The sequence below is a fragment of the Penicillium malachiteum genome (assembly GCF_028827825.1).
Source record: "Penicillium malachiteum strain IBT 17515 chromosome Unknown utg000001l:1.0-8184562.0:1.0-8186909.0, whole genome shotgun sequence".
NCBI lineage: Eukaryota > Fungi > Ascomycota > Eurotiomycetes > Eurotiales > Aspergillaceae > Penicillium > Penicillium malachiteum.
Window position 1 is genome coordinate 5784780 of NW_026643094.1, and position 14352 is coordinate 5799131.

General features: G+C 48.5%; 5 protein-coding genes across 5 annotated transcripts; 4 read left to right on the top strand and 1 right to left on the bottom strand.

Moving 5' to 3' along the window:
* Window positions 1-11: 11 nt before the first annotated feature.
* On the top strand, window positions 12-2502 carry N7483_002161 (SWI/SNF chromatin-remodeling complex subunit SNF5; the record flags this gene model as incomplete). The annotated part of the gene is made up of 2 exons (XM_057085598.1): window positions 12-2015; window positions 2083-2502. 2 exons carry the CDS (start codon window positions 12-14, stop codon window positions 2500-2502), a joined length of 2424 nt encoding a protein of 807 aa, XP_056951747.1.
* Window positions 2503-3496: 994 nt separating this feature from the next.
* On the top strand, window positions 3497-5425 carry N7483_002162 (ankyrin repeat domain-containing protein; the record flags this gene model as incomplete). The annotated part of the gene is made up of 1 exon (XM_057085599.1): window positions 3497-5425. One exon carries the CDS (start codon window positions 3497-3499, stop codon window positions 5423-5425), a length of 1929 nt encoding a protein of 642 aa, XP_056951748.1.
* Window positions 5426-5779: 354 nt separating this feature from the next.
* Window positions 5780-6478, bottom strand: N7483_002163 (gamma-glutamylcyclotransferase family protein; the record flags this gene model as incomplete). Its single annotated transcript, XM_057085600.1, has 1 exon — window positions 5780-6478. One exon carries the CDS (start codon window positions 6476-6478, stop codon window positions 5780-5782), a length of 699 nt encoding a protein of 232 aa, XP_056951749.1.
* Window positions 6479-7995: 1517 nt separating this feature from the next.
* Window positions 7996-10903, top strand: cdc48 (AAA family ATPase CDC48; the record flags this gene model as incomplete). The annotated part of the gene is made up of 8 exons (XM_057085601.1): window positions 7996-8045; window positions 8101-8128; window positions 8184-8239; window positions 8315-8564; window positions 8645-9101; window positions 9157-9193; window positions 9259-10256; window positions 10317-10903. The coding sequence occupies 8 exons, from the start codon at window positions 7996-7998 to the stop codon at window positions 10901-10903; spliced, it is 2463 nt and encodes an 820-aa protein (XP_056951750.1).
* Window positions 10904-12318: 1415 nt separating this feature from the next.
* N7483_002165 (MFS transporter) lies at window positions 12319-13887 on the top strand (the record flags this gene model as incomplete). The annotated part of the gene is made up of 1 exon (XM_057085602.1): window positions 12319-13887. The coding sequence occupies one exon, from the start codon at window positions 12319-12321 to the stop codon at window positions 13885-13887; it is 1569 nt and encodes a 522-aa protein (XP_056951751.1).
* Window positions 13888-14352: the final 465 nt, after the last annotated feature.

A 14352-nucleotide genomic window follows, 5' to 3' on the forward strand; every position in this document is an offset into this window, starting at 1 on the left:
AATTATCCATCATGCCATCTCCGGAATCAGCAGCTGGCTCCCTGCCGTCAGATCACTCTCCCACTGGCTCTCAATCAGGCATGCTAATTAACGGCTCCGGCGCGTCTGATACGGGGCCAGGTGGAGCAGATATCATCGACTTGGGAGCACAACCATCGACCAATGGCCAGACGAATGATACGGTTGGAGATGGGAAGCAAAATCCTAAAGCTGCTGTGACAACATCTGGCTCTACGGAACCAAGCAACGATGCCAATGGCACACCACAGTCTAATGGCACGAACAGCTCTGCGCACAGTCGAAAACGATCCCGAGATAGATCTGCTATTCAACTCAGTGATGTTTCAGGGGCAATGGCCGTGAGGACTCGCGAAACACCCGTTGAAAAAATCATCCTAGAAAACTACGTCAACCGACAATTCGAATATGCCGCAGCAACTGCTTGGCAGAATCCAAGCCAAGAATTACAACGTGAGAAGTTAGCGGAGCGTGATATGTACTACCAACTTCGTCGTGAGAACCAGGGAAACCCAGCTGCCTTGTTCGGTCCAGGTTATGAGGGATTTGGAAATCCTCGTACAGATATGCGCAACCACCCGCCTCAGCTTTTGTATCCATCTAATCGACGTCGGCCTGGAAGCCGCAAGACCCGTGAATTGCGGGTCTCCCGTCGTGACATGAAGGTGCAGAGCGAGCAGATAGAGGATTTGGTACCCATACGACTGGACATCGATTGGGAAAAGGTTAAGATTCGTGATACTTTTACATGGAATCTTCATGATCGTGTCGTTTCTCCAGACCTGTTCGCTGAGAAGCTTGTGGAGGATCTTGGTCTTGCTCTAGAGTCATCTGGTCCCCTGATCCGCCAAATTTCCCAGAGCATCCAGGAGCAGTTGATGGACTACTATCCCCACATTTACATGCACGAGGAGGCTCTCGACCCACATCTCCCTTACACGGCGTACCGCAACGACGAGATGCGTATTTTGATCAAGTTGAATATCACAATTGGTCAGCATACCCTCATTGATCAATTTGAGTGGGATATCAACGATGCTCAAAACTCCCCTGAGGAGTTCGCCATGCGTATGACCAGTGACCTTTCTCTCTCCGGCGAATTTACCACCGCCATTGCCCATTCCATTCGTGAACAGTCCCAATTATTCACCAAGTCCCTATACATTGTGGCACATCCATTTGATGGCCGTCCCATTGAGGACCCCGATCTCAGCACCTCCTTCCTTCCGACACCTGTAGCCTCTGCATTCCGACCTTACCAATCGGCCAAGGAACACACTCCTTACTTGTATGAATTGAACGAGGCTGATCTTGAGCGAACCGAAATTTCGATCTCTCGAGAACAGCGTCGCCAGAAACGATCTATCAACCGTCGTGGTGGCCCTGCTCTACCAGACCTGAAAGATCGTCAACGCACGATCCGGACATTGATTGTTTCAAGCACCATTCCAAATTCAGCAGCATCTATGGAAGAAAGCAATGTGATAAAACGTACAGGGTCCGGACGCCGTCGTGGAATGACCGGACAGCGTGACGATGACTCAGATGATTTTGAGAGCGATGATTCCGATGACGGCTCACCAGCAATTGGACCTCATTTGGCACAAGGCACTGCCCGCACAAGAGGTATGAGAGGAGCTGCCAGGGAAGCCCATGCAGCGCTGCGGGCTGGTTTAGGCCAGTCTGAAACGCCAGAGCCAATGCTGCATGAGCCTCGAGCGTCGGCTCGACGACAGCAATACCGAGAAGAGAGTGTCGAAGAACCCGACACGTTGATTGTGAGGTTTAAGGTATCACAAGTGAAACTGGTAGCTTTGAGAAACGGACACAGAATTGCAGAGCCAGCCCAATATTTCGCGAGACCTACTTCTATGCCTTCGACCGTCATGGCGCCCCCTTCCGATAAACAAGGACGACCTCCCGGGCAGAACCCGCCCCGACCCCAACAAACCGGAGCCGTCGATGCACCGAACCCCCCTCAGCCGGGAGTCCCTGGAGTGAGTAGACTTTAATAACATATTATTCGTTTCCCTATGGTCAATGGCTGATAGTGTGCGTTTCCAGCCCCCACCACCCAGCTGGCTTGTAGCCGGCCTTCAAGGATTAAAACAAACTCATCCCAATGACTCTTTCGAAGGCGTGATGCGTTATTCCGCAGTAGACATGGAAACTCTGGTTCCTGTCACCAATACCAACAACCTACAGCCAGGCCAGAAAATCAAATACCAGTATCTCCCCCGAATCCGTTGCCACGACTGTCCCGGCAAGCTGTATACGCCTGGCCCTGGTATGACAGTGGACAACTTTGAGGTTCATCTTCGCAACCGACAGCACAAGGAACGTGTTGAAGACCGAATTTCAAAGTCTGGCAGTGCTCCAATCAACCCTAATCTCGGTAGTGCTAGTGCCAGTCCAGCCCCTGGGGGTCCAGCTTCCACTAGCGCCAGTCCAGCTCTCGGTGCATCATCTGCCATGGGGCCCTAGTCTTGGTCATAAAATTTTCTGACGAAGTCATGACTCTGGCGTCTGTGTGAGATCTTCTGACTTAACCCTTCCCTTCAAACGCCTGTATTCTTTTGTTTTGTGTGGCATCGTCATGATGTTCATCCCCCTCAAACTAGTTCGAAGACCGGCCCTCGCTATTTCTAGTATGGGTATTTGTTGTACAGGATCTTATCTCTATTTTTTTTCTCGAGTCAGAGCGAATCTATTCCTTTCTCATTCCGATTATCAGAAGTTCCTCGATTCCCTTCCCAACTTAAAGGTTCTTAGGACTTCTTTTCTATTTCCTTTTTAACATTTCTTGAACGTGGTAACCTTGTGCCTTTGATGTAGGATCCATCTAGTGAATACTAGAAGCGTTTTCCTGTTTGAACCCTGGAAGATATGTGAATACACAGCTACTAGACTATGTCTTTGTATTGATCACTATGTCTTTGTCCGACTTGAATGTGGATTACTGCTATTGATACTATTCCTAGATATACTCCACATACTGCACATGTGGTATCTTTATGCTACATATCCCAGGAGCAGGTATGTATACAAAGAGCTCATCCGATTCAGTAGTGCATACTAGTCACGACGCATAACAAGAAAACAATTCTACCGGCGCTCGCAGCTGTTACAAGACTGACTCAATCATTCCAAATAGAGTCTTCATGACCGCAGACGGACACCTCGCAGATCAGGTCGCAAAATCGCATCGTCAGACACCTCGTAGTTCAGGTCGCCTAATCGCATCGTCGGACACCTCGCAGTTCAGGTCGCCAAAACACGCTCAGGTGAACGCCGAGACTAGGACGTGTTTCTTTTGCGATGGTCCCTCCTGAAGATTTCTTCTCTTCTCTTCTTTCTCTCAATCGCACCACAGCCAACACACATCCTTTCCATCATCAAATCTCCATCCCTATCATCATTTTCATCACTCTTGACTGTGGAAAGTCTTTTTTCTTGCATCCAAAGCCATTTCATCAAGATGGCAGACCTCTATGCAGCTGTGAAACAGGGGGACATCAGCCTTGTCCAAGCGGCCATGGACAACGGAGCTGAGGTGAACGACAACGAATATGAGCACCTCAGAGAGGCCATAAAGACCAACAACCAAGAGCTTGTGGGCTTCCTGCTGCCCCATTGCAATCCTGAGCGGGCTTTCGGCGGTCTCGAGACTGCCATTTCCAACGGCCTCTTCGAGGTAGCAGATTTGCTCCTCCAATCGGGCCGATTCAGATACCCCCAAGGATGGGCGACAGACTCGGAGTACGCACATCATATGCGGTTCCCTGCTCGGAAGGGTGAAGAGGTCTTCAACAGATGGCAGGCTTTTCTCATGTCCCGAAAGGCGGCCCTGGAGGAGTTGCTGGATCCCCTTTACCGGGGGTACGCACTCCTTTATGGGGTCACCAGTAAGAACGGACACGGATTGGTCCGCCTTCTGCTCAGCGGCCAGGACCTCGAGGCGACTCTCAACTGCAGAGTCTGGGTTGAGGATGAATTCGAAACGCCCTTGACCGCCGCCGCGGAGAGCGGCAACCTCACCCTCATCCAAGGCCTCATCGGATTCCCGCAAATTGACTACGGAGCCTGCGGCAAGTACGGCTGGCCAGCCTTCATTCACTTGCTGTGCAATGAGAGCTGCGCCGATAGCCCAGAGAAGTGGGCTGTCATTGAACGCCTGGCTGAGAGGACTCCCGAGGATCTCTGCCTCGATAGATGGGGGAAGGAGACGGACTCCCTCTGCGCGACCGCCATGCGGATTGATCACCTCGCTATGGTGAAGAGAGTCATGGATTTTGTTTGGGATATTGCAAAGGCTCGTATCATACCATTACTGATACACACCAACCAGACCAGCTTTGTGAGGTGGATGTTGGAGGAGGATGTCGTGCCGAAAGACACGCCAAAGCCTTCACCTCTACTATGGCTGCCAATTTGCCGCGATCTTGCCAAGGATGGGGAAGACATGGTAGTCCAGACCAAATATGCACTTGAGGATGCAGTTGAGTTCTGGGTTCACCTGAAAATTTACGATTACGCCTTATTGGCCCTATGTCGAATGGGAGACTTCGCATTCGCCGAGCAATTCTTTTATGGACCATTTCATGATCGTTCCGTCTGTTCAGAGATTCCCCCGTTGGAAGTGTCAAAGGCAGCCATTCTGAACTTCAAGGAAGCAGCTGAGAGAATGACTGTATTGCGACCCTGGGTCACTCAGGAATATGATGCAAGTGCCTTTTGGAACGCGTACCATAATGATTATGATTGGCTTTTTTCACGATTAAAGGACATCTTACAACATCCCTTCATTGATCCAAACAAGATGGACCCACATGCTGGATATGAGGGAAGACCGTCGTTTCCAGATATTCCTCATGACTTTTTCACTGAAGACGAGATCGAAATAGAAGAGGTCAATGAGCGTCCGTTCCGAGTGCCCGAAGACACTGACTTTGAACAGCTCCCGCTACTTGTACGCGGCTGGCAGGTCTTACTGTTGGAAAGACGAAACGAAAGACGTCTAGTCCGTGACCGACACACTCCTCTCACTTGGGCTGTGGCAACTAAGGATATCAAACTGGTCGAGCTACTCCTCACTGCCCCTCTCATCAATATCAACTTCCAGGACAGGTGTTGGCGCACGGCTCTCATGTTTGCGATTATGGTATCGAGTCAGGAAATCGTGAAATTGCTCATCTCACAAGAATATGTCAATCTCAATGCTCAGGATATTGAAGGTCGAACTGCAATCTTTTATGCAGCCCAGACTGGAGATGAAGATATGGTCAGAATACTTTTGGAGTCCGGCAAAGTGGATTTGGAAATCGTGGATTCTCAGCTACGAACAGCCAAGCATCTTGCTATGGACGAGGGGCATGACCACCTTATTCCGCTCCTTTGGACTGCTTAGGCAAGTCGTTACTTCGAAAGTTCTTTTTCATTTGGCAATGTAGATTTGGAATTCACCGACTCTCAGCTACGATGGATGAATGGCATGACCATCTTACCTTGTTACGCTCCTTTGGACTACTTTGGTAGTTCGTTACTTCGAAAGTTCTTTTTCATTTGGAAATATGGATTTGGAATTCACCAATTCTCAGCTACGATTGATGAAGGGCATGACCACCTTGTTGCGCTCCTTTGGACTACTTAGGCAGTCTGTTACTTCAGAAGTGTTTTTCAAATGAAAACTTTTTTCTTATTAAAATGCTCAATTAAAAATGACTGGCGTATCTAAATATCATACAGGACAACAAAAGCGTATCTAAAACCATTCCGGCTCGTCGGCCTCGATACTATGCACAGATCCATATTGACGTACCATCAAATCAAGGTCACCCTGCTGCTTAGTATCACCCGGGTAATATGAGAAATCTTTGGCTGCTAGCTCAGGCTCTGCAAGATCGCACCGATACTGTGAATTAGAGATGTGTTGATAGAGTTGGCTCTGTAAGAACCCATCAACGGCCCAGACCGAGGCATTGAGCGGAGATAGGCCTTGGTTGTCCCTACTAGTCCAGGTGACAGTTCCCGCATCTACCATTCTAAAATTGTGTGTATTGCTCGGCGTTTTTTGTAGAATCTGTACCTGAACAGCGGTCAGATTCATTAAACCGGATTCGAACTCGTAAAGGTCTCGGCGCTGGGTCTGATCTAGATTGAATACCAACAGCCCCTCCACGGTAGATGTTGGGTTGGATGACTTTATGATCGCAGGTATGTTCGATTCGGCGAATTTGTAGAGTCGGTATCCAAATAATGTGGCTTGGGTCATGGTGGAGTGGATGTTGTGGCTCTGACCAAGGCCGATGTGATGCTTCAAGACCGTCGGAAGCATCGAGGCCCCATAGAGAAAGCACGGGGCGCGGCCTGGTCTATTGAGGAACCAGTCCACATCCGCTTCGTCAATGCTGTTTCGTAGGGCTTGCTGGAAATCACATGGGTACCAAGATTTGACCTCCATGGTCATGGAGGAGGATCCCCCCCGGATGGGGGAATAGGAGGTCGGAGGTGTCAATATTAAGTAGGTGTATGAGAGAGGTGGGACACTGGTAGTGAGTGGGGAGTAGAAATCAGAAGTAATGAGGTAAAAGTGAGAAGTCTGAAGAGGTTAAATGTATATAAAGTGAGTGGATTTTCAAGACACTGGTTAATCGATAAGGGGGGAGTATACTGAGGCTGTCAGTGGGTCATTAGGAAAGCCCGAGGTTTGTGTCAGATTATCCCAGTTCTATGGCGGGAGGGGTTCTCAATGATTCTTATCGCAAAGTTGCCTGGTAAGAAATGGCGCAGTTCAAGTTGTGTAGAATATCAGGGTAGGCGAACCCGGGAGATGCATCTGGGTGGAGTAACAAGCGAACAGCCTCATTCTGATGTACAGAGATGGTCCAGACCAACACCTTGCCAACAGTTTGCGTTCCTTTTGAACCGTGGAGCACTATATTTCAATAAAATAATAGTTAACATACCACCGACCCTAGTTTGGGTTATTCTTCGACTGTTGGACCATGGTTTTTTTTTTTTGAGGATTAACGTTCAGGGACAAGTATAGTTCAGCCGCTATAGACATGGATGCCTGGAAGGCAACCTACCAAGGTTCTGAAATTTTGACTAGTACATGCTCGTACAAACAGATACTCAAAAATGTAATATTGTAGATTAGTAAAGCCAATCTTTTGATTCAATCTCCTAGTTCTTATCTGCTATACATCATGATATCCATGAGTAGGTCAATATGAGGGTACTAGTAAACTGTAGTGCATCGGTAATATCTATAGTATCTACCTCCTGATAGTGGTTTTGGAAATCTCTTTTCTTAACGTTCCCATGCACTAGTGATACATCAACCTTGGAACCTTGGAAGTTGGTATAAAGGCTTATCAACTAAGCCTAATGAGGAGCCCGGGGCATGACCATTTAACAGGCTGAAAACTTCCCAGCGCTTGGAAGGCTATAGATGCTGAGATAACTTGGGATGCATGTTGATAGGTTAAGAAATCTTTATTCCTAGTAGTCAATACTGAATTCTCATCAATCTCCATAGAAAAACGCCTTAGCTTAGCCCCCATTACACTGATTACAGGTCTAAGGTCCACTTGGTGTTAACTAGTTAGGGGAAACCCGGGGTTAACTCAGGCACTCAGGCATTAAGGCATCTAGGCACCTAGGATCGACCAAGTTCCATCGCTTTCGCTGGTGGCGGAACATCAAAACGCTTACTTAAGGAACCGCTGCTTAGCTCATCACATATCGTCACTTGAGTACCTGGGAGCTCTCTACAACCGCCTTCATCTCTCACTTCCACCCTGGTCGACTTGTTGATCATCCTTTGTTGTTTCCCCATCTCCTCATCCTTTCTACCATACCCATCTCTCCCCGCCCGGTTTCTTGAGCTGTTCTCTCTTGAATCGGTTGTGGACGACCACTCTTACACCTCTTAAGCTTGCTTTCATCAACCCGTCATATCTTGAATCTTTCACAATGTCCGCAGAGCCTGATCACACCCACGAGAAGAAGAGGGTCAACCTCCAGTATGTATTAAACCTGTCGAGTCTCTATCGAATTCGAACTAACATCACACCCCAGGGATGCCTCCGGCGCCGAGAAGAAAGAGGTCAGCCATACCGACGGATCGCTGCAACAACCCAAAGACTGACAATCCATCACAGGAGCTTGATACCGCGACTGCCATTCTGAAGAAGAAGAAGAAGCCTAACTCCTTGATGTATGTGGCTTGAATGGATCCCTAGATTCCCTTACTTGCATTTGCGGGGGAAGGAAGCTGACAGCTCATCAATAGTGTCACCGATGCCACCAACGATGACAACTCCGTTATTGCCCTTTCCAACAACACCATGGAGACTCTCCAGCTCTTCCGTGGTGACACTGTGTTGGTGAAGGGTAAGAAGCGCAAGGATACTGTGCTGATCGTTTTGGCCGATGATGACCTCGATGACGGAAGTGCTCGTATCAACCGTGTTGTGCGACACAACCTCCGCGTCAAGCACGGCGACATCATCACCGTTCACCCTTGCCCCGATATCAAATATGTACGTGTAGACTTGACGATCAAGGTTTTCCCTCCTTCAATGGGGAGTTTAGCCGGTATTAACATGAGACTCCGAAACAGGCCAAGCGCATTGCTGTCCTTCCCATTGCCGATACCATTGAGGGTCTGACCGGATCCATTTTCGATGTCTTCCTCGCTCCCTACTTCCGCGAAGCCTACCGACCCGTCCGCCAAGGCGACCTATTCACTGTACGTGGTGGTATGCGTCAAGTCGAGTTTAAGGTCGTCGAGGTGGACCCCCCAGAGTACGGCATCGTTGCCCAGGACACAATCATCCACTGTGAGGGTGAGCCTATCCAGCGTGAGGATGAGGAGGGCAACCTTAACGAGGTTGGATATGACGATATTGGTGGTTGCCGTAAACAGATGGCTCAGATTCGTGAATTGGTCGAGCTGCCCCTCCGTCACCCTCAACTCTTCCGCAGTCTTGGTGTGAAGCCACCCCGTGGTATCCTTATGTACGGTCCTCCTGGTACCGGAAAGACTCTGATGGCTCGCGCTGTTGCCAACGAGACTGGTATGTCCTACTTCCTTGGTTCTTTTTTTTTTGCCCTTATTGACCCCCTCTCCAGGCAGCTTCTTCTTCCTTATTAACGGTCCCGAGGTTATGTAAGTTTTTGATACTGTGTGCGTGGGTTGGATGCAAGAAGTGAGTTTTCTAATTATATGAACAGGTCTAAGATGGCCGGTGAGTCCGAGTCAAACCTGCGTAAGGCCTTCGAGGAGGCCGAGAAGAACTCTCCCGCCATTATCTTCATTGATGAGATCGACTCTATCGCTCCCAAGCGTGATAAGACCAACGGTGAAGTTGAGCGCCGTGTTGTCTCCCAGCTGTTGACCCTCATGGACGGTATGAAGGCTCGCTCTAATGTCGTCGTCATGGCTGCTACCAACCGCCCCAACTCCATCGATCCTGCTCTTCGTCGTTTCGGTCGTTTCGATCGTGAGGTCGATATCGGTATTCCCGACCCAACTGGCCGTTTGGAGATTATGCAGATCCACACCAAGAACATGAAGCTTGGTGACGATGTCGATCTCGAGACCATCGCTGCTGAGACCCACGGTTACGTTGGTTCCGATCTGGCTTCCCTGTGCTCTGAGGCTGCTATGCAGCAGATTCGTGAGAAGATGGATCTCATTGATCTTGACGAAGACACCATTGATGCTGAGGTCCTCGACTCCCTCGGTGTCACCATGGACAACTTCCGCTACTCCCTTGGCGTTTCCAACCCCTCCGCCCTCCGCGAGGTTGCTGTGGTCGAGGTTCCCAACGTCCGCTGGGAGGATATTGGTGGTCTGGAGGAGGTCAAGCGCGAGCTCATCGAGAGCGTCCAGTACCCTGTGGACCACCCCGAAATGTTCCAGAAGTTCGGTCTCTCACCTTCTCGTGGTGTTCTGTTCTATGGTCCTCCTGGTACTGGTAAGACCATGTTGGCCAAGGCTGTTGCCAACGAGTGTGCCGCCAACTTCATTTCCATCAAGGGTCCTGAGTTGCTGAGCATGTGGTTCGGTGAGTCGGAGAGCAACATTCGTGACATCTTCGACAAGGCTCGCGCTGCCGCGCCTTGCGTTGTCTTCCTTGACGAGTTGGACTCTATTGCCAAGTCCCGTGGTGGCTCCGTTGGCGATGCTGGCGGTGCTTCTGACCGTGTTGTCAACCAGCTTCTGACCGGTAAGATCAACACTATTATTCCCTCTTAAGTTAATTATTTGTGACTAACATCCTTAATAGAGATGGATGGTATGACTTCTAAGAAGAACGTTTTCGTTATCGGTGCTACCAACCGTCCCGAGCAGCTCGATGCCGCTCTGGTTCGTCCTGGTCGTCTTGATACTCTGGTCTACGTTCCCCTGCCCGACCAGGCCTCGCGTGAGGGTATTCTGAAGGCTCAGCTCCGCAAGACCCCTGTCGCTTCCGATGTCGATATTGCCTTTATTGCTAGCAAGACCCACGGCTTCTCTGGTGCCGATCTGGGTTTCGTTACCCAGCGTGCCGTCAAGCTCGCTATCAAGGAGGCCATCACTGCTGACATTGAGCGCACCAAGGCCCGCGAGGCCGCTGGTGAGGATGTTTCTATGGATGATGGCGAGATGGAAGTAGAAGACCCCGTCCCCGAGCTCACCAAGGCACACTTCGAGGAGGCCATGAAGAGCGCGCGACGATCAGTATCTGATGTTGAGATCCGCCGTTACGAGGCATTCGCCCAGAGCCTTAAGAACTCTGGGGGTAGCAGCTTCTTCCGCTTCCCCTCTGCTGGGGAGGTCCAGAACAACGACACTTTCGGCGAAGCCGGCAATGATGACAGCCTCTACGACTAAATGGGATTCGTTTTATTCTCTTTCTGATTGTTTCTTTTCTCGCTCCGGGTGACGATTTCTCTGCTCATCGACCATGCAGTCTGCTATGGGTTGGTTCTTCTGCGAAGATTTAACATGGCTAGATCCAGTTTTTGGAGTAGGAAACTTACCTGGTGATTTGCTGGTCTTTTTTCTCAATTCCTCTCTTACTTTGTTCTACCTCATACAATGTGTCATAATTGCAATACAAGAGAGAATTCTTAGTTAAGTAATGCTTTTTTAGAACTTGGAAAGCGTCTTTGCCTCATTCCCATTTCTTTTTAGGTCACGGTGTAACAGGTAGACTTGTAAGAAGTACATGCATCTCAAATGCTCAAGCCTGAGGTTAGTCTTCAATTTTCTCTTATACGTTGGGGCGGTTGGACTCCCCCTGCAAAGCTGACCCCCTAGCATATGCTAATAATACCATCCAAGTTGACCATTTTTGAAGTTTTAGGGCCCAGTTGATTCAGCTGAAACTTTTTTCATACAGTGTTCAGTCCAATTTGTAGTATCATGATGTCCATCATCAAATCTTGAGTCTTCTATAGTACCCTATGTACACAATAGTTGAGCCTCGACGGGAGCGTAGGGATCATCCTGTACGAGGTGCAGCTCAACAATGCTTGATTATGCTTACACGAGGCACTGAACCTTGGAAGGTCATAAAATATCATATCCCTGGGAGTCTGTGTGCCGTCTTTCCGATTTCTCGGTCTTTCGGGGGCATTTTAAGAGCGAAACCGACTCGTATGCAGCGAATCATGATCATCTTTGAATGATCCTTGTTATGCAAAGTCCCTGGGATAAAAAGCAACACCACCTAATTTTGAGTGATCATCATGTAGGAATACAAAATTCAACCAACCAAAGGCGTTATCTGCCAATAAAAAGCCTTCTCATGCATATTCACACGGATGATCATCAGTCTTTGTTGAAATTAGTGGAACTTGATGAGCTGTCGTAGCTTCTCATGATGCATTTATTTTAAACACGCCACACTTGCTTGTTTTTTTGTATCAGATTTCCTTTATTGAAGAAGTGACCGAAAAGCAATCCTTGATTCATCTTATCTCACAATTTTTTTAGTCTTCAAACTGAGAATTATGTGAGATATGAAATTATTCTTATTTTTCTTCTCAATGTGAAGGGAATTTTACCTATCATTGAAGTTTGATTGATTACTGCGTGTGCAACGCAACATCGGAACCTAAACCTAGTCAACTGGATGAAGGCTACGATTCAAGTAAACTTGATGAAGGCTACGATATCGATACCTTCAAATCAAATAATATCAACCTGAAAGTCAGCTCTACTTTCCTTTCTTCTTCTTCTCTTCCTCACCCAACATTGGAAACGAAAAATCCAACTCAACTACCAAGATACCTCGTGCCAGTATGGATAAACACCAAGCCAATACTCCTTCTCCTGCCCCAAATGGGTTCCCCAAGGAAATTGAGCCTTCTCAGGGGTCCCAGGGAGATACTACGATCGAGCATGATCTCGAGCATGAACTCGAACGCGCCGAGCCTTCCCAGCTTGAAACTGGAAATCCTACCGACACTGATCCGGATCTCGTTGAATGGGATGGCCCTAACGACCCAGAGAATCCTCAAAACTTCTCTGTGCTGAAGAAATGGATCATCACAGTGACCATGTCTATGTTGACTGTTTGGATTACCTTTTCTTCCAGTATCTTCTCAACTGCTACCACTGCTACTGCCAAGGAGTTCAATGTTTCCACCGAGGTCATGACCCTGGGTACAAGTCTCGCCCTTTTCGGTTTTGCTGTAGGTCCTCTCGTCTGGGCTCCAATGAGTGAACTGTATGGACGTCGTCTACCTCTCTTCATCGGATACACCATTTTCACCATTTTCCAAATTCCAGTTGCCGTCGCCCACAACATCCAGCAGATCATGATATTCCGTTTCCTTATCGGCATATTCGGATGCTCTCCTCTCGCAGTGGTCGGTGGTGCAATGGCCGATCTCTGGAATCCTGTTGACCGTGGCGTCGCCATCGCCTTGTTCAGTGCTGCTACTTTTCTCGGACCAATCATTGGTCCCATCATGGGTGGTTTTATCACACAGTCATACCTCGGCTGGCGCTGGACTGCCTGGATTACACTCATCGCAGCTGGTTTCTTCGGAGTTGTTGCTTTCTTTGTCGTTCCCGAGACCTACGGTCCGAAGATCCTCCAAAATCGAGCTGCTCGTCTGCGTAAGGAGACCGAGAACTGGGCTCTTCACTCATTCCTCGATGGACACAAACCTACCTGGAAAGATCTTGTGACAAAGTACTTGCTTCGCCCCATTCAGATGCTTCTCCTGGAACCCATTCTCTTCTTCGTTACCATCTATCTCACCCTGGTCTACGGCATCCTCTATCTATTCTTCGAGGCCTACCCCATCTCCTTCATCAAAGTTCGCGGCTGGACAAACCAAGGACTAGCCTCCCTCCCTTTCATCGGAATTATGATCGGTGTCGTTCTGGGTTCCCTTTTGATCATCTACACAACTAAGACCCGCTTCGCCCGCAAGTTAGCTGAAGAGGGACATGTTGTCCCTGAGGAGCGCCTCGTTCCCATGATGATTGCATCTTTCCTCCTCCCTATCGGCATTTTCTGGTTTGGCTGGACTGCACACGTTTCGTCTTGGGTTCCACAGGTCCTCGCCGGTATTCCAATGGGAATGGGTATCCTGGTACTCTTCATGCAGGGTCTGAACTACATTATCGATGTTTACCTGATGTTCGCCAACTCAGCTATCGCTGCTAATACTTTCGTCCGTTCAATGGTTGGTGGTGGATTCCCGCTTTTCGCTGGTGTTATGTATGATCGCCTTGGTGTGGGCTGGGCTTCTAGTGTTCTGGGTTTCATCTCTGTGGCTATGATTCCCATTCCTATCTTGTTCTTCATTTATGGAGCCAAGATTCGTGGCATGAGCCGTTTCAGCCCTAAGTTCTAGACTGGGACTGTGATTCGGATTACGACGATGATGATTTGTTCACTGGCTGTCGAGTACACTTCATCATCGTCGTAATCCGGATCAAAATGGCTAGATTTCTAGCCCTGTATTTGTACGAATTTTATGTCCGAAAAAAAAAAAGAAAAAAAAAGCGGGGACAAGCCTCAAAGCACTTCATAGTTAATACAAAAGTTATTTTTACCATTTTATGTGCAGTACTGTGACCCTATACCGTATTTGCTTCCAGTTTCCTCCTCACACAATTTTGGATCATGTGGATTAAGAAGCACCTATACACGGCTAACTTGCTCCAATCCAGCTGCAATCTCCATTAGCTAACATCTCACATAGCTAGTTTCTGGGGAACTAGTAATGTTATAACAACTTGACTTGTTTGAATGGTTCAAAGCAACCGAAACTCAGTCTCTTCAGAGATACATCCATCCATCTCCCATACTGCTATCA